This window comes from Tupaia chinensis, unplaced genomic scaffold (genome assembly GCF_000334495.1).
Source record: "Tupaia chinensis unplaced genomic scaffold, TupChi_1.0 Scaffold000617_1, whole genome shotgun sequence".
Taxonomy (NCBI): Eukaryota; Metazoa; Chordata; class Mammalia; order Scandentia; family Tupaiidae; genus Tupaia; species Tupaia belangeri.
The window spans coordinates 209,959-230,621 of NW_006160136.1; the positions used below are offsets into that span (position 1 = coordinate 209,959).

Genomic DNA, 20,663 nt, shown 5'->3' on the forward strand with positions numbered 1-20,663 from the left:
CCCACAGCCTCTTGGGAAGCTAGTGGGTTGTGTACTCAAACTAGCCCCAGCAGATGAACTAAATTGTAACCCAATGATCACTGACTCTAGAAACTATCAACATAGTGTGAATTTTCTTTTCTTTTCTTTTCTTTTCTTTTCTTTTCTTTTCTTTTCTTTTCTTTTCTTTTCTTTTCTTTTCTTTTTGCTTTTTAAAGACTATGAAGGTACGCTCTTTTGGTCTGCTGTATCTGTTCTGTTCTAGGTTTACATCCATTTCTGACTAAAGGAGCAGCAAAGACACTAGCCAATTACTAACCATGATCTCCTTGACAGTTTTCTTACAACTGGGTGGTTGGAAAAGTCCTGATGTGTTTTTCTATGCCAAATGCGTCACGATTTTTCCAACAACACAATAGATGAGCACTTTAGTTCAATCAAACGACCAGTTAGAAACCAGTTCTTTCTGGTAACTGAAGGCAGTTATATTGCCTATAGATAGATAGATAGATAGATAGATAGATAGATAGATAGATATTTACTTTCTTTCTAAAAGGTATATGAAAAAGAAAGCCCAAACAGCTGTATTTGAGTGACAAAAATTATGAAAAAAAAAGTCTGCCCTTTTTTCTTTTTCATTTAAAATAAATTTTAAATATTTTATTTAACTTTATTTACTTAAAAAAACTTGACTAGAGAAGGACAGAGTGAGATGAGAGAGAGGAAGAGAGAGGGAAAGTGAGAAAGCAAGTTGCTAGATCCAGGACATGAACTATGGTTTGCCATGTAGGAGTCCAGTGCCCTTAACCACTATGCCACCTGCCAGCCCCCCTTATTTATTTATTGATTGATTGATTGATTGATTGATTGCTGTAGGGCATGTGCACTCACCAGAGAGAAACAGAGACACAAAGAGGGAAAGCGAGAAATCCCACCCCCATCCACCAGGGGCGATGGCCACACTATAACTCATTCTTCTCCATTCTCCTCTTGGAATTTTTGACATGTAAGCACACGTGACCAGCGTGACTTTCAAACTGCCAGGTCTGGTACTTGAACTGCACAGCTGGTCATGTGGAATCCAGTGCCTCAATCTCCATGCCACCTGCTGGCCCCAAGTGTCCTTTTTTTTTTTTAAGAGTTTTTCTTTTCTTTTCTTTTCTTTTCTTTTCTTTTTTTTTTTTTTTTAAGTCTAGGGCATGTGCTCTTGCCAGAAAGAGAAAGGTAGAAACGAGAAATCACCCCCCTGGATGCCACACTGCTATCCCTTCCCCCCATTCTCTTCTTTGGATCTTGGGCATACGTGCACCTGTGCCCAGTATGAGTTTCAAGCCATTACAGTTGGCCAGGTGGAGATCCTGGGTCATAACCACTATGCCATCTATGGGCCCCAAGTCTACCTTTTTTTTTTAACATGAAGTATTATTTGACCAACAAAATGTGCTTTGTTTTTTGACATGAAATATTGTCTAAACAGAAGAAAACATTCGTAGGTTTGAAAGTGGATCTCCCTGTCCATAGGAAGTTTCTTTAGCTCTATCTAGAGTCTTGCAAATAGCAAACCATTTGTATCTTAGTCTTTTGCAGCAGTGGTTCTCAATGTACCTCACCTGTAGCATGTCAGCCTCATCTGGGATCTCTTTAGAGATGCAAATATGTAGCTTCCTATCTATGTGGTCAGAATTCCTGGGACTGTGGCCCAGCAATCTGTGTTACAAAACCCTCTAAGAGATTCTGGTGCACTTTGAAGTTTGGGTCAAATTTTAAATGCAGTATTATGTCCCTGGGATCCTGGTAAAAGTATTTGTAACTCACAAATGGTAATGTGCTGAGTATTATTATTCTGGCCTGAAAGAAGAAACAAATATTGTAAGAAGTATTTTTCTTTATTTTCTTTTCTATCATGAGAGAGAGAGAGAGAGAAAGAGAGAGAGAGAAAGAGAGAGAGAGAGAGAGAGAGCGCTAGGCATCTCCTTTTTGAGGGTGTCTCCCTGTGTCTCAGTCCTTCTGCCCCAGCCTGTTTAGTTAGCTAGGACCATAGCTGCTTGCCACTCTGTTCAGTCTATTTAGGTTGAGACAAGAACTGAGCCGGAGTCTCCCAAGTGGCCTCAGGTGCCATGCAGAGTCCCTCTCCTCCTTTCGTACCATCATGACAAGGCTTAGTATGTTTTTCTTCATCCCTGGGAGATATTACAAACATTTCTAGTTGTCAAATTGTTGCCTCTTCGTCAAATACTTCCTCTTTGAAGAACTCTCCAATCATGTTCATTTGTAAGGTGTTAGCTCCAAACGCATGTCAATAAAAGACTTTTCGGTTTATACAAAACAGTTGTGAAGTTTGGTGTAGAACCGTGATTTAAGAATTTTATTATCTCTAGGAGGAAAGAAAGAAACTTCCTGCAAGGCTAAGGTTCTGAATTATTAGTTGTTCACTCTGGGTGAGACTGTGATAACCTCTTGGCCTCTGTTATCATGCCTCAGTGTTGGATGACAAAGAGCTTGGAGGCCTTAGGTGAGCGCTTGGGAAGGGCCAAGTGAAAAACTATTGTGCTAGGTTTGCCAGTGGCATGATGGTTGAAACGGCCGGCTCCTACGTGGCCATCTCTGTGGTTCAAGTTCAGGACCCGGCTTGAAAAACATACCAGGCTCATGTACACGTACATGCCTGAATCCTGGAAGGAGGGAGAAAGGCAGAGAAGGCATTGTGCTATGACCATCCCCCATGAAGGGAGCTTTCGAACTTTCTCCATCTCTTTCTCTCTCTCTCTCTCCCTCACTCTCTGGGGGAGTGCCTGTGCCTTCTGATAAAATTTAAAAATACTACTACGAATAATAATTAATTTCTTTATAGAATTGAGCAAAGCATTTAAAGGAGGAGAATTGCTTGCTGAATCTTCTCACCTCTGTGCCGTTTCCCAAAGCCCAGCAGCCTTGGGGAAGAGATGGTTATATTTAAGTCTGCCACAAAGGTGTAGCACAGACTGAGGGGCTTAAGAATCATTTATTTTCTTACATTCTAGAGACTGGAGGTAGGTGATCCAGGCCTTGTTGCTTGTGAGGCCTCTTTCTTTAGCTTAAAAATGGCCCTCCTCTCGCTGTGTCTTCCCATGGTCTTCCCTTTGTACCTATCACTTCTTAAGGACCCTGTCACACTGGATTTAGGGCCACCATAGGGCCTCATTTTCTATTAATTGCCTCTAAAGGCCCTATTTCCAAATGCAGTCACATTTGGAGGTCCCAGGGATTAGGATTTCAACATACTGATTTTGGGGAAACACCATTCAGCTCATAAACATTATGCATTCCTTTTAAAATTGAACTTGTTAGTGCTCCGGGTTGTGGACTAGTAGATCAAAACCTGGCTGATGTGGACCAGCATAGAAGTCTCCCGTCAAGTCCCAACTGGGTCCCTGAAACTGTAGCTATGCTATGCTTCATTAGCATCTCCAGAATGCAAAGAACGCAGGAGCCATCTAGAAGTAAGCAAACAACCACATTTGCTAAAAGGATAATGTTTCATTTACCAAATAAATGTGATACCTTTTTCTAGTCTCCTATCAATATAGGAGGCATGTGAAAAATGAGTTAGCTGAGAGTTAATTGACTGCGGAGACTCTATTTTCAGTTTCTGCCTGTATTTTCAGAATTAATATACACAGTGAGTGATTCAGCAAAAGGGTTTAAAAATAAATTCTTTCTAGAGAGAACCCACCAATTTGATATCTTCATAATTAATGAAGAGTAGACCTATAATAGCTCTATTTTCTCTTCCACTTTGGAATACAAAAGATGCCATTAGTTTAAATTAGGCTTGTATGTGGAATAATCAAGTGTATCAACAAATATCGTTTGACTCAAATGTCATTAGACGTTAAGGATAAATGACAGGAAAGAACAGACTATTTCTATAAAAGCTTAAATGTAAAAGTTGTATTGACAAGCTAGGGTAAAAGTATTTTGCAAAGTTGATAGACAATGTATGAATTTATAAAATTCAGTTATGAAAATTCAAAATATAATAAGTGGGTGGTTATTGTATAATACTACCCGACTACTTCTTTTTATTTTATAGATTTTTGTCATAGGTGTGTGTGCCCATCAGAGACACAGAGAGAGACAGAGAGACAGTGAGAAATTACACTCTGGGCAAAAAAAGGAAAAAAAAGAAAAAAAAAAAGGGGGGGGCAGCAATTGGTGTAATGGCTATGTCTCTGGACTCCCATGTAGCTGTCTACAGTTTGAGTCCTGGACCTGGTGGCTTAAACTCATGCCAGGCATGTGTGCATACATACCCAATATCCTGAAAGGAGAATGGAGGAGAAGGGATTGCAGCGTGGCCCTCACCCCTCGGGGGTAATTTCTCGCTTTCTGTCTGTTTCTCTGTCTTCCTGGCGAGCGCATGTGCCCTATAGCAAAAACCTTTCAAAAACACAGAACAGAACAAAACAAAACAAAAACACCCTGGGAGGGATGGCCACACTGCAATCCCTTCTCCATTCTCCTCTCGGGATTTTGGACATGCATGCACATGTGCCTGGCATGAGTTTCAAGCTGCCGAGTTCGGGATTCAAACCACAAACAACCATGTGGGAATCCAGCACTTTAACCACTATGCCATCTGCTGACCTGAATACTCCTCTTTTAAAGAGTACCCTCAGTTATAAAGAAAATGCTATTTGGGACCAGCAGGTTGGCGTGGTGGTTAAGGCACTGGACACTCCCACATGGTCGACCAGGGTTCAAGTCCTGAATCTGGTGGCTTGCTTTCTCACTTAATTAAAAAAAAAAGAAAATGCTATTTGAAAGTTGGCTATATTTGGAGAACATGTGAGCACTCAGGATAACTGGTGAATCTATAAGTAGGATATGGAGTTGTATATTTTTTCATGTCAAAGATTTTCCTAACAAAGCTGTATTAGAAGCATCTCTAGCCAGCCCCATGGCCTAGTGGTTGAGAGAGCCAGATCCAACATGACTAACTATGCAGTTAAAGTCTGGCCATGGTGGCTTGAAAAATAACACTAGGGGGAACCAGCAGTTAGCGTAATGGCTATGTCGCTGGACTCCCACGTAGTTGACTGTGGTTCGTGTCCCGGACCCAGTGGCTTAAAACTCACACCGGGCGCATGTGCGTGCGTGCCCAAGATCCCGAGAGGAGAATGGAGGAGAAGGGATTGCGGCGTGACCATCCCCCCTGGGGGGTGATTTCTCACTTTCTGTCTCTATGTCTCTGTCTGTCTGGCGAGTGCACGCGCCCTACAGTGAAAATCTCTCCCAAAAAAAACAAAACAAAACAAAACAAATAACACTAGGCACATGTGTGTAGTATACCTCAAATCTTGAAAGGATGGAGAGCTGAAGGAGAAAGGATTGCAGTGCGATCATGCCCCATTGATGAGCGCTTTCTCTCTCTCTCTCTGTCTCTCTGTCTCTCTCTCTCTCTGTCTATCTATCTCTGGTGAGTACATGTCTCCTCTGGCAAAACAAAAAGATTCTCAGATTGGCTAGGGAAGGCCCATCTGGAAAGAATTGCAATTTAACATGTGCTTACATCACTTGTCTCTCCCAGGAAGTTCAGACTCCCAAGGAAGTCGACGGTGGATAGCATTTGATCTCTTTTAGCTGTAGGAAATGAAAGCAGAGAGAAGTGAATTGGATTTATCTGAAAGCTTCTGGAGCCAGGAGGCGCACAGCATCAGTACTCAGACGTCCATTTCCTGGCACCAGTCAGTCATTTGGTCACGTATATTTCTCTAATATCGCAGTTTGCTTTCTACCTATAGAAGGCCTAGTTGGAAAAAGTTAAAATAAAAATAACTTGAGGAAGACTAAAGTGCTGACTCTAAACCCTAAAATGGAGAAGAATAAGGAAGTGAGGTAATATATATTTAGGAATATATTTTAACGCAGACATCTTAATTTTTATTAGTGTATGTAAAAAAATGTAATTTTAGTAGGTAGCGTAGTTTTTACTCTGGTCTATTAGTATACTTTGATAAAAATATCAGAAAGATATTTAATTCTTCACAGATAGACTGTAGAGGTGGTTTTTTGAGTTTATGATAGTTTGGGTCTTTAAAAATATAGTCTAAATGTATTTACCCGCATCCGTTGTTGACTTTACAGAGCATGGAGAATACAGAAGCAGTCATGCAGAAAGTAGCAGTTTGTCATCGAGTGAGTTGCAGACAGGCCCTGTAACCGGTGGCCCATTAAGTGCCTTCTCTTGTTTAAAGCATATTCTCGCTTTACAAAATAATTGTTAATGTAGAATGTTGTAACTGAGCCAAGGGATGGAATTCCTGTAACTCCAGTCAGCATAGGGGCAGTGTCAAGTACTCGGAGATGTGTTCTATTGTTTTATGATTCTGCACTACTGCAAAGTCTCGCCAAGAGTATAATTAGGAATAGGGAAGTCAAGAAATAGCAGTTTGCCTTTTTGGCATGTATGTGTGATTTTCCATTTATAGTAATATTGTAATACTTTCTGGGAAATAATCTCCCCCCCCCTTTTTTTTTTCAGAAAATATGTGGCTTGCCAATGAATTCAAAAATGCTGCAGAAAGCATTTGCATTTCTTTCAGAGTGTAACAAAATGATAGTTTTTGCACACACTAAACTTGATGAGGTAGAGGACACCTTGTATACAGTGAACCATATGCACACCACACGTTGACTGTTGTAAGATATAATTGTAAGATATAATTCATTATGAGGTACAGTACTCTTTAGTTTCATTTTTAAAAGTAGAGCTGAATTTTAAATTTGATGGTGCTTACATGAAAATCTCAGGGGCCATCTGTTGGTGTGGTAGTTAAGGTGCTAGACTCCTATGTAGCTAACCAAGTTTGGGTCCCAGACCTGGTGGCTTGAAAATCACATCGGACACATGTGCTTGCATACCCATTGGGGTGGGGGATTTGGAGGGAGTACACTTTCTCCACTGAGCTTATAGTAAAAACCTTAAGAAGAAATTTCAGAAGTAGCTTTAGAAACCAGTTAAGGGGGGCAGCTGGTGGCATGGTGGTTAAGGCACTGAACTCCCATATGGCTGACTGCGTTTGGAGTCCTTGACCCGGTGGTTTGCCTTCTCACTTTCCCTCTTTCTCTCTCTGCCTCTTTCTGGTGAGCAGACATACCCTATAGCAAACTCAATAATAATAAATAAGAAAGCAATTTAGAAAGATTTCGGGGAACAGACAGTGACGCAGCAGTATAACACAATGCTCTGTGAGGTTGACCCACAAGGGGGTTCGCGACTCATGTCCAGAGACTGTTCTGAGTGTGTAGGTTACACACACACCTATGATCCCAGGCTGGCTGAGGCTGGGGGTGGATCACGGCATTGAGATTTTAACCTTGGGGTGTTTTTGCCTCTATCTCTCTTACTTTTGTTTGGAGGGAGTAAGCTTTTATAGTTATAGACATAAATTAATAGTCATTTTGGTAATATTAAACAAATTTTAAAAGATTTGAACTTATGTGTGTATATGTGAAAAGATAAAATGAAAACATAATTAACAAAGATATCTATATCTTCATCATATCTTCATAGATATTTGTAAGTGTCATATCTTCTTGGTGAACTAGCCCTTTTAGTACTGTATAATGTCTTTCCTTGCCTCTTATAGTTTTTGTCTTAAAGCTTATTTTGTCTGATATCAGTACTGTAACTCCAGCCTTTTTTTTTTTTAATTTCTATTTGCATATGTTTTTTTCCAGCTCTTCACTTTCAGTCTTTATCTCCGAGGTACATTTCTTGTAGTCAGCAAATAAGGGCTTCTTCTTCTTTTTTTTTTTTTTTTTTAACTTTAATCCATTCAGCCAGTCTGTGTCTTTTAATGGAGAACTTAATCCTTTAATATTCGATGTTATTATTGATATTTATGGCCTTATCCCTGCCATATTGCTAGGTATTTTCTTGATTGTTTTCTATTCTCTCGGTTGTTTTCCATTCTCTTATTTCTTTTTGTCTCTCCTTAATTTTCCTGGTATAGTATTCCTTTCAGTATTTCTTGAAGTACTGGTCTTGTGTTGGTAAATTTGTTGAGTTTTTGTTGATATGAGAATGATTGTATCTTTGCTTTCTGTTTAAAAGATAATTTTGTAAGGTACAGGAATATACTCAGTCAAAACAAAACAAAACAAAACACAGTTGCACATCCTTCTTTATTCAGGTATTATTCACAATAGCTATGACATGGAATCAACCCAAATGTCCAAGAACAGATGAATTTTTTGGAAATGTATGACATATATACACTGTGGAATACTACTCAGCCTTAAAAAATAAATTAGGCCCTGGCATTTGATAGAAAGTGAATGAATGTGGAAGATTTGATGCTAAGCGAAGTAAACCAGACTATGAAGGAAAGACATTGTATGTCCCCACTCAATATACACTGAGTGTCTGCATTTTATAGCAGAAATGGAAAGATTAGAAGGTATATAAATATGCAGATCAACTGCGGTACCAGAGGCAGTGTGGGAGGGTGATGGGCAATAGAAGAGCTGGGAGAGAGGGAGAAATAAAACATAGTGTATGCTGTAAAGATGTACAATAATTCCACATAAAAAAAATCATAAAATAAGACTTAAAATAAGGGAAAAATATAAGCATCAATGTTTTAAGCTGTCATTTAAGGCAGAACTTTTATACCCTCTTACCTCCCTCAGAGCATACCAAGGAGTACAGATATTTTATATGGCAGATAACAAAGAGAGTAATTGGAAAAAGAGTAAACTTTTAATGGGCCCTTAACTTAGCTACCATCATTGGCACTTTAGGTAAACTCCAATTAACTCTCACAACAACTCTTTAAGGAAGACAAACTGATCCTCATCTTATGTTTATATCATTACAAATAAATAGTTTGCTAAATCATAATTTAATAGATTTATCGATGCCATTATAGACGAAATGATGCCAAGAGCACTTAAGACTTACCTAGCCAACCAAATATCCAAGCTGAATCAGGATCTGAGCCGTGAGAGTCTAGTGACTCAGCATATTCTCTTAGCATTTCTCCTGGACGCTAATCCGTAATTTTCCAAAGACACAAAGGTTAATTGAACCAGAAAATTTGATGTATGTAGCTGCTTTTTATTTATTTATTTATTTTTTTTGAGAGTTTTTTGGTATAGGGCGCATGAGATCGCCAAACAGACAGAGAGAGATATAGAGACAGAAAGTGAGAAATCATCCCCCAGGGGAGATGGTCACGTCACAGTCCCTTTTCCATTCTCCTCTTGGGATCTTGGGCACGCACGCACACACGCTCAGCGTGAGTTTTAAGCCACCGGGTCCGGGAGGCAAACGGCAGTCAACTATGTGGGAGTCCAGCGACATAGCCATTATGCTAACTGCTGGTCCTGTAGCTGCTTATTTTTACAGATGAGAAAACTGTGGCTTGGAGACCTTCAGTTAACTGTTCAGGGTTACAACATTAGGTAGGAGTCAAAGCTGAATGCAAACCCAGTTCAGCCTTGTTCCAAGCTCCACACTTTCTTCCATGAATCTACGGGGTGCAACTGACCTCACTGAGAGCCGCGCGCACTCCCCTTTTAGCCACCTCTAACAGCCTGACAAGTAGAGAGCAGCAAATTCCTAAGTTTTAAAGACAATTGGGAAAGGAGATTACCCAGGTGTGAAATGGGAATTCAGAGATTGCACTCCGGGTTTACCTATGCTCAACTGTGTGTGCGCCAGTGTTCATTAAGGTATTTTATATGTCTTCATTGGCTTAAACTAACATGGATTTTTTTTTTCTCTTTCTCTTTCAGATATGGAAAAATTGTATCTACAAAGGCAATTCTTGACAAAAACACCAATCAGTGTAAAGGTATGTAAGGCGACCTGTCCAAGTTGTTCCATGGACAGCTCCTTCAGGGCAGATGTCCGTCCAGACCCCAAATGCACACTGAGCACATGGACACGATATGGCAAGCTCTTTAATAATGCCAATTCTTTGACGAGTTGTATTTCTAGTAGCATTGCTCATTAATTTTTTTCATTAACAAACAAAATGAAAATCACAAATCAGAACAAGTATCAAATTGCTTCAGCATAAAACTAAATTACCTCCTAACAACTCTGGGTTGTCTGATTTGAATGATATCATCAGGGATGCAAATTGATTTCCTATATAAAAATAAGGAACTCTGGGGAAAACTTTTCCATGCAAAACACGTTTTAATTTTCCCGTTCTTTTAAGCGTTGGCAACATGGGTTGCGTAGGAATGAATTTACTGACATGCCCATTGTATCTAAGCTTTAGCTGTGAGTGTCTCGTGGGATTTGAGCGTTGGTATCTTATTAAGTCAGGCTTTTTCTTCCTCTTGGAAATATTTCTGAAGTCATTTGACTATATCTGTGGCTTATGTTCCTTCATGTCTGGGAATCCCATACTCTTTTAAAGGTTGCATTAAATTATTTGTGAAATCTATATGGTTTCTCTTGCATGACCCAGTACTTACTGGAAAATTGGAACGCTTCTTGTAACATATGTTATTTGTTGTTTCTCTAATCCAGTCTTTGTTGTAATACTGAAATCAAGAAGTGTGGTAGAGCCAAGATTATTCCAAATACTACCTCTAGTTCACATAAATGGTATGCACACAAGTTTGAGGGGGAAAATGCTCATGAAGCCATATCTCTTAACCTGCTTGGGTGATGGTAGTCAGATTCAATTTAGAAATTAAAAAAAAAAAGTCTCCTATAAACTCAGAAATTTACTGGTACTATAAGACAAAGAATAATAAGTGGGTTTTGTTGTTTAATAGTTCAATTTCTAGTTGAAAAGAAACCAAGAAAATGAAGACATTAAGCCTAACATTCGTAGTGAAATCAGTATATCACTCTAATATATGTGAGAGTTTAACAGAGCTACCTGAATATAAGTATCCAACAAATACTGTTAAGAGAAGAATATAGAAATTCCGTTTTGGGGAATGAAGTTTATGAGGCAAGTCCAAATGGGTGGGCTTAGGAAAACTTGACATTCAGGAGAAAGAATTTCACAATGTAACTGAGTAGATCCAGAGAGTTAGAATTACAAAATGCACCAGTAAGGACATTGGTAGTAAGAAGAAGAGGGGCCAATATTTTTGATGCTTTAAAAATGTTACCCTAGATATTTTGAACTTATTTCTGTATGTTACATGGACCTTTTCATAGTTTTTGAGCAGGTACCATATGATTCTATATGTGTTTTAGAAAAGTCATCACAGCAAAAGTGAGAAACACTGAATTACAAGGGGAGAAGTAGAGGTCAAAAAAAAATTTTTGTTTGTTTGTTTGTTTGTTTCAGGAAGGGGCAGTGCAAGGTCTCATATGTTTTCTAGACTGTCCTTGAACTCATGATCCTGCTGCCTCAGCCTCTTGAGTACCTGGGCTTACAGGCCTGCCCCATCATTCCCAGTGTTGGTTTTAAAGCCCCAGTTGAAGTGGAAAATGAAGAAGGATTCTCATCCTGGTACTGTTAGGGCAATGAAGGAAGTTAGCCTGAGAGTTTTCAAAGGTAAACTTGGTTACTCCCTATAAAGGTCAAAGAGAGTGGTAAGAAGTGAAGGCTACATGTAAACTTTCATGATGGGATAAAAATAGCTGTGCCATTTGCTGAGATAAGTCTAGAAGTTGTAGTAGCAGGTTTTGAAGGTAAGGTGTTCAGTTATGTATTGGACATACTGAATTAGAGGTCTTGGCGTAGCCTCCATGAGCTGTCCAAGAGGAACATGTAAGAAAGCTCAGAACTGGGATCAGCAATTGGCATAATGACTATGTTGCTGGACTCCCACGTACTCGACCACAGTTAGAGTCCAGGACCCGGTGGCTTAAACTCATGCTGGGCACGTGGGCATGCATGCCTAAGATCTCAAGAGGAGAATGGAGGAGAAGGGATTGCGGTGTGGCCATTCCCCTGGGGTGAGGGTGATTTTTCGCCTTCTGTCTTTCTGTCCCTCTGTGTCTTTCTGGTGAGGACATGCACCCTATAGCAAAAACCACTCAAAAAAAAAAGGAAGCTCAGAGCTACAGATGGCGACCAAAGTCAAGGGAAGAGAAGACATCCCCAAGGATAATTTAGAGGTGGATTCGGGTGGGGTCCATGAAGGTGTATAACTGAAAACTGAATCTTAGAAGAACGTATGTATGAGAACAAAGCTGGACCGTGACTAGGGGATGTTCTGTGACTTTCAGCCTGTGGGAAGCATATGGTTGAGTAGAAACATAAGAATGCTAATTTCAGGGGCTGGCAGGTAGCATATGGTTAAGGACACTGGACTCCCACATGGCCAGCCGTGGTTCAAGTCCCAGGCTTGGCGACTTGGTCTCTCGCTTTCTCTCTTTTTGTCCCTCTCTGGTCAAATTAAAATACATACATACATACATAAATAAAGTTAAATAGCTAAATAAAAAAGAATGCTAATTCTGTTGTTTTAGACCCACTCAATCCATTTCCAAAATCTTTTGGTTAAACATTATTTATGGGATCAACCAGAAAAAAAATTGATATCCCAAGTCAGGCAATCAATGGTATTATTAAACACCAATCAAATGCAAAAATCCTTAACAGACAAGCAACACCTGGAAACCTCTATAAATTCTATTACATTTTTGATCATTGAAGTGGTCACTATGAAGGAATCCTTCTCTATGCAAAGTTCGGCTCAAAGAGGCAGATATCTCTTATCACAGTGCAACACTGGTGACAAGACTGTAAATTGCCGAACTGGAAAACTTGTAGTCTTGTATAACTGTGAATGTTTGAAGAGCAACGGATGGTAACTTTATTTAATACCCTGTCTCTCCAGAAAGATTAAAAAAAAAAAAAAGCAACAGGGTATGTGCATTTGCCATAGAGAGAGACAGAAAGAAAATACATCTTCCTCAATGGGGCATGGTCACACCACAATCCCTTCTCCTCAGTTTCTCCATCCTCTCAAGATTTGGTGCATGCGTACATTCCCAGCCTAACTTTCATGCTTCCAGGGCCAGGATTCAAACTATGGTCAGCCATATGGGATCTGGCTTTCTTAATCACAAGGTATGGGGTTGATCCTAGAGATTTCTTTTTTTTTGATCAAAGGAGACAGGGTCTCTAGTCTAGAATACTTATGTCCAAAGTGACATGTTGGCAGGGGTTCAAGGCTATTTTGGAAGAGTTACTAGAAGAAAATATTAAAACTTACATCCCTCTTTGCTTTTATATCTCTCTTTGCTTTAGTAAATATTTGTCTCTATATATAAATATATTTTTTCTTATATATATATATACACACATATATATTCTTATAAATACATGTTGTAAATAAATAACTATGTAGCTATTGTGTTTGCTGCTCCAAAATATTTTTATTCATGGTAGTATGAATTTAAAAAGTGATTTGGGGGGACTAGTAGTTAGTGTAATGGCTATGTTGCTGAACTCTCATGTAGTTGCCCACAGTTTGAGTCCCAGACTTGGTAGCTTAAACTCAATGCCAGGCGTGTGTGCAGGCATGCCCAAGATCGCTAGAGGAGAATGGAGGAAAAGGGATTGCAGCATGGCCATCCCCCCTGGGGGGTAATTTCTTACTTTCTATCTCTCTGTTTCTCTCTGTCTTTCTGGTGAGTTCACGTGCCCTATAGCAAAAAAAAAAAAAAAAAAAAAAAAAAAACCTCTCAAAAAAAAAAAAAAAAGTTTTGGGAGGACTAGCATATAGTGTAATGGTTACATCACTGAACTCCCGCATAATTGACCACAGTTTGAATCCTGGACCTGGCAGCTTAAAAATTCATGCTGGGTGCATGTGCTTGCATGCTCAGAATCCTGATAGGAGAATGAAGGAGAAAGGGTCACGGCATGGCCATCCCCCCTGGGATGTGATTTCTTTCTGTCTCTGTCCCCCTAGCAAGTACTCATGTCCTATGGCAAAATCTCTCTCTAAAAAATTAAAATAACATAAAAATAGTAGTTTGGAGACTGCCGATATGAAACATATAATGATGGCCAATAAATATGGAAGGAAGACAAGCAGGAGTAAGAGAAAAAGAGATGAAAAGGAGTAATGAGGAAAGAAAGAGGAAAGGGAGGAAGGGACCTCTTAGAAGAAGTGGATCTGATTAGGAAGACACAACTGCATTCATGGAAAGTGGTTAATAATTGTTAATGATGACCATGGCGCAAGTTGCTGAGGTTGGGAGGAAAATAGGGAGTCATCGAATCACTCAAAGCACTAAGAGTATGACAGAATCATCCGGGTGATTCCTGGAATCATCTAAGTGAATCATCACAGTGCTGCTAGAAAAAAGGATCTAGTCTAGATATGTTTGTGGAAAAACCATGGGGAATGATTTTAAGGGTCTGTTAGACCACGGTGAAAATAAAGATCTGCTGGTTATAAAGGTGGATAAAGTGAGATTTTACATGGAGACTCTAGGTAGGAGGGAAGCCATCCTGAGAAAGGAGCAAAGACTTAAAAGGGCTACGGGGAGAAGAAGCAACAATCACAGCAACAAAAGATCCTTTATAGACCTCAAAGAGATAGAGTGTCCTCAGGGCACAATAAGTAGCGATAAGAAGCATGACAATTAAAGCAATTTGTAGTGATCCTTCACATCCAGCCAAATAGCAAACCATGCAGACCTCCAGTGCTGGTTAACCTAAAACTGGTTCGTCCACTCTCTATCAGTAGTGTGCTAAATTGATAGTCTTTTTAAAAAAATCAGTATGGAGGGACCAGCAGTTGGTGTAATGACTATGTCGTTGAACTCCTATGTAGTCAACCGCGGTTTGAGTCCTGGACCCAGTGGCTTAAACTCATGCCAGGCGCGTGTGCATATGTGCCCAAGATCCTGAGAGGAGAATGGAGGAGAAGGGATTGTGGCGTGGCCATCCCCCCCTGGGGGGTGATTTTTCGCTTTCTGTCTCTCTCTGTCTGTCTGGTGAGCACAAGCGCCCTATGGCAAAAACCTCTCCAAATAAATAAATAAAGGCATACCATTGATACTAGTAATTCCACTGAAGACATAGTCCTAAATATTTTATGCAAATATTTCTCATTCTTCAAACTAGGAAAAAATACAGGAAACATTTGAATTCCAGTTTACAGAGCATACACAGGTGTTACGTAGCGATCAAGACAATAATAGTAAGGATGAGACCATGTCAACCCCTGGAAAATGTTTGCTATAGGAAGCTAAATTAATATAGAAGAAAATAAAGTACTGTCTGCACTCAGTGTGGACCTAGGTAAATAGTTGAGAGTCAGGATGAATGGTTATGGCTGTGGTGGTGCCAGATGCCCTGGTTTGAATATTGCTTCTCCATTTAGTAACTGTGTGACTTACGATGAATTACTCAGTTCTACTGTGCCTTAATCTTCCCATTTATATAATGATAATAATAATAGAGCCCTCATTCTGAGGGTGTTATGGTGATTAAATAAGTTAATGTGTGGAAGATTCTTGACAACCATTCATGTTACATTTGTATGGAATACTGGTAATAGCAAGTCCAACAGAAATATATGGGGTAAAGGGATGGTATTAGAGGTGATATATCATTATTATCCTTTTTTTTTTTTTTTTTTGAGAGTTTTTTGCTATAGGGCACTTGGGCTCACCAGAAAGACAGAGAGAAACAGAGAGACAGAAAACAAGAAAGCACCATCCCCAGGGGGATGACCACGCCACAGTCCCTTTTCTTCCATTCTCCTCTTGGGATCTTGGGCACACACACACACATACCTGGAGTGAAGTTAAGCCACTGGTTCCAGGACTTGAACCGTGGAGTTCAGTGACATAGCCATTACGCCAACTGCTGGTCCTGATACATCATTATTATCTTAACATTTGTTTTTCTAAATCTGTTCTGTCTTCTCAGGCAAGACAAAACAGCTCTTGGAAAAACTGAGCTTGGGTTCAATTTTGTTTATATTTTGGTTGCCCTTTCTAGGAAACCAGAATAACTCGTGCCTATACCTTTTTTGTTTTTGTAATGTAATGTCAGATAACAATAGCGAGGAATTCAGAGAGAATGTCATGCTTTATTTCCTTAAATAATAGGCCGAAGTTGAGTCCCTCTTGACGACTGCCTTTGTAAGGACAGAAATGAGAGGGTGTGTGAGGTGACTTTTTCAAACCAGTTCACCAAGCCTAGAGCCTGTTTTTAGGACACACAAGTGCGATTCGGTCTTCTCAGAGACACTTGCTTCTGAATCATTTGCAACTTTGCCTCCTGAAGAAGGCTATGCAATTAAAACCAAATATTATAAAGACAGGATCTGTTTATTTTTGTTTTGAAAGATAGGACGCAAATTCGTTTATTCCTGAGCGCTTGCCCATGCAGCCTATCCTATGCAAGTTCACAGTTAGGAGAGATGAGAAAGTATTAGGTTGTCAGGAAAAGTCATGACATACGTTTCTATGTTTACCTCGCAAAAACATGCCATGCGTCACGTCTTTCCGGACAACCCAATTTGTGTGTCTCCTTAAGGATGAAAAGAAAAGCCTGGAGAATGAACCTTGATCTGTTAACCTGGAGGACTCTCATTTCATTCTGATATTTTAAAAAAAGGCCTTTGTTCTTGCCTGTAACTGACGCTTTAAGTTAAGGACAGTAGTCAGTCTGAGATGAGCACATACTCACTTTCTACTCCAGAAGGACTCATCGGGAGATTTTTCTACATCGTCTCTCATTTTCAAGATTCTTCTTTCCTGGGTGGTGGCCACAGCCACTTTCATTCTGTCTGACATGGCAGTCTAAAACAAAACAGTCGCCATCAGGCCAGAATGACCAGAAATGATTGAACGAAGCAGGTGGCAGCTCCGGACGGGGACTAATGAAAACCAGACCAGAGTTTGTTCAGACGTTCACACACAGCACCTAACCCAGTGCTAGCGTGCAAGCCACGGAGATTTGCACTGCTTGACTTTTTTTTTTTCCCCCATGTGTTTTCTTTTCCTAGTTTAAGTGTATTTGCTAATTTAAAAAAGTCAGGGAAAATTCAATGAAAACAGCTACTGAAAACAAAGCATAAATCTGCAATGAATTCACTGTCTCTGCCTTTTCCTGCTTTTTAAATCAACAGCTTTACTTTTCTTACTCTCCCACCCCAATTTTTTTTTCCTTTTTTTCTTTTTTTTTTCCTGACAGGCTATGTGTTCAGAGCAGAGGGAATGAGTAATGGGTATTCCATACAAAGTTTCCATGCCCAACAGCCATAAGATATAAGAGTAGTTAGAGTATGCCAAACATACCAGCTTGCTTCTAAGAGCCTGAAATATTTCCTTGACCTTTGTTGTCACAGGCTGGTGGAATTATATTTATGGGACTTTATGCTGCCGTGGTATTTCATTGGGTTCTTAAAGTCAGAGTTGGAGACAAGTATCCCAAATTCTGAAATCATCCATGAAGTGTGTCATTCACTCTTAATTAAATGAAATCATAAATTGTTACGTCTACTGTAAAAGAAGTAAGTTGACGTATTAGACTCATTTTATAGCATGGGTGAGAGGCCACCTAGATTGTTTCAGAGAGGGATGTGGCCGTTATGGGGCTGAACTCCTTCAGTGGTTCTACGATACAATCATTTGTTTTTAATTTTGTCAGAGGGCTCATGTGGCCACCAGAGAGAAACACACAGGGAGAGGAAGAGGGAGAAATTACTCCCCATGGGGAATGGTCACACCACATTCTATTCTTCTCCATTTCTCCATCCCGTCAATATTTGGAGAACCCATGAGCATGCAACTAGCCTGATTTTCAAGTTCTCAAGCCACTGGATCTGGGAATCGAACCACAGGGTTGGCCATGTATGTGGGCTCTGACTGCTAAAATCATCAGACCATGAATCCAGCCCAGTTGTTTTGTTTGTTTGTTTGTGAGAGAGAGAGAGATTTTTGCTATAGGCCTTGTGCACTCTTTGAAGACAGAGACAGAAAGAAAGTGAGAAAGCACCACCCCTTTCACTCCACCTGCCCCTCAGGGATGGGTACACCACAGTCCCTTCTCCTCCACTCTCCTCTTGGGATCCTTGGCATGAATGCACACATACCTTGCAGGAGTTTCAAGCTTCTGGCTCTTAGACTTGAACCACGGTCAATCATGTGGGAGTCCAACACCTTAACCACTACAACACCTGCTGGCCCCAGGTTGTACATTTTTTTTTAAAAGCATGTCTAGTTGACTAAATGTGAGGCCATACATTGAGATGAATTTAAAGTGAATCAATTTTATTTATTTTCTTTTGTACAGACAGACAGAGATTATTTATATAGTGAGTGAGGAAGTGCAGATTCTGTGTTTAAACCCAGGAACCTGAAGGGAGGGTGAATGTCACATCTTGTCATCCTTTTAGGTAGAGTCATTACAGGATATGAGGTAGACCCTGCCTAACAAGCGATGCTGACAGGCACCAGCGGTGGAGTGTATTGGTGGAAAGAGAATTATTCAGTTCTGGCAGAGAGCAAACCCACCCTGAGCTAGTCCACCTGGGAACAAAGCAAGGAAAAGAAGAAATCGAATGCCATGGAAAGCCTCTTTTCCAGTGCTTTTTATTTCCTGAAAGCCGTGCAAACGAAAATAAATGTTCTGTGAAATTTATGAGTCTGAGGAATTACATTTTGAGAGGAATAGGTACCTCCACCAGGTGGGCTCACAGTCTATTGAGCAAGAAGCTCATGAAGCAAAATGGCCTGAAAAACACATTTATTAAATTTTCAAATAATGAGATTAGGCTCCAAAAAAAAAAAAAAAAAAAGAAAGAGACAAAAACCGTTGTATTTTATAATGATTACATTTTGCTTTGGAGTATGAAGTGCATGCTATTTTCCTAAGCTTCTTTGGTAAATTTTATTCTAATCTCGGCTGGCATTTATTGCCACTAGTCCCAGGTGATTAGTAGAGAAGGTGGGATGTTTGCTTCATTAGGTATTGATACTGGCTTTGTTTTCCTTTCAGAAAAGGTACTTTACACAGGAACTTTGGCCCCTTCAGTCAGTGCATCAGTTTATTTAGACGTGTGCTGTAGGTACTTTTTACATGGAATTTTCATTCTGGGCCTCTTTTGACAAAATGCCAGTTTTTATGGTCTTAGAGCCAGAATAAGGGAAGAATATCCACTTTGATGGTCAACAGTCTTCATTGGTTGTATTCAACTCAGCCAGACAACTACATTAAAGGCATTGCCCCCGCCAGAAATAATCCTTTCAAACCTACTGTTTCTAATATTAGGATATTAAGTAGTTCAGAGGATTATTTTACTATTATTATGTCATGTACTTTGATATGTCTTTAAAATAAATGTAAAACAAAATGGGCACTTAGGGTTTTAGAGTCATACATCTGTACATTGTTTTTCAAAGTGTCTTTTTTTTTTTAAGAATAATTTCTTTTTAAGTTTATTCATTTATTTTAATTTGACAAGACACAGAGAGAGAGAGAGAAAGAGAAAGAGAGAGGGAAAGTGCAAAAGCAAGCCATCAGGTCCGGGACTCGAACCGTGGATGGCCATGTTGTAGTGTCCAGTGCTTTAACCACCATGCCCCCTGCTGATCCTTCAAAAGTGTCTTATAGCTATGCATTTACTCCACTTTTGCACATTTTTACTGATAATATACATATGAAGCAATAAACTGTCTACAAGCAAATATAGCAGGTGACATTGCTGTTTGATGCATAAATTTCTACTTAACAGCATTTAATACTGTAACTTACCTCCCTTACACTTTTGTATACGCCAAAATAAAAGAATTCCATTGAAAACAAGTTTAAATCATCATTGTGTAATGTGAAATGATTTGAAGATAAAATGCTAGAGGGCTGGCCTCATAGTCCAGGGGTTAAGGGAGGAGAATCCCCCATAGCAGATTGCAGTTTGAATCCTAGCCCCAGTGGCTTAAAAAATGCTTAATATAGGGCCAACAGGTGGTGTGGTTACGGTGCTGGACTACCACATGGCCAACTGTGGTTCAAGTCTTGGAACCAGTGGCTTGAAACTCACGCTAGGTTCATGTACGTACATGCCCAAAATCCCGAGAGGAGAATGGAGAAGGGATTGCAGTGTAGCCATCCTCTCTTGGGGGTGATTTTTCACTTTCTGTCTCTGAGGTGAGTGCAAGCACTCTATACAAAAATCTCTTTAAACAAATACTGAGTGTGTGCCTATATGCTCCAAATCCTGACAGGATGGAGAAATGGAGGAAAAAGAATGGAATATGACCACATCCATGGTGGGGTGCTTTATCTATCTCCCTCTTTCTGTTCCTCTGTCTCTCTGGTGAGAACATGTACCCTCTGGCAATTCAAAAAACATAAATAAAATGGAATGCTAAAGTTATATTGTTTTTACTCATGATTTGAATGTTACTTTTACTAATCCATGTCTTCTAGCTTAACAGAAATCCTTTGTCTATTGTCGATAGTCTGTTTTTCTCCTGTTTGTGTCCTTTGATTCCATATTTTTAGAATTCAATTTAGGGGGCCAGGTGGCGATGTGCTTAAGTCTCTGGATGCCCACATGGTTGACCACAGTTTAAGTCCCAGAATTAGCATCTTGAAAATCATGCCAGGTGTGTGTGTGTGCACATGTCCAAAATCCATCAAGAGCATGTGCCCTATAGAAAAATCCTTAGGGGAAAAAAAATGAATTTGACCTGGTCAAATTATGTGTCTTTGGTCAATACACATAAAATGCCCTCTGTT

The 20,663-nt window shown here is 39.8% G+C and overlaps 1 protein-coding gene across 6 annotated transcripts in view; it reads left to right on the top strand.

Moving 5' to 3' along the window:
• RBMS3 (RNA binding motif single stranded interacting protein 3) overlaps positions 1–20,663 on the top strand; it is a 638,647-nt gene that overhangs the window by 49,423 nt on the left and 568,561 nt on the right. For all 6 annotated transcript variants that reach the window (XM_006158950.2, XM_006158951.2, XM_027775939.1 and 3 more), the window contains exon 2: positions 9,763–9,821. In XM_006158950.2, the coding sequence (XP_006159012.1) occupies positions 9,763–9,821 (59 nt within the window). The remainder of the gene's footprint in view (positions 1–9,762; positions 9,822–20,663) is intronic.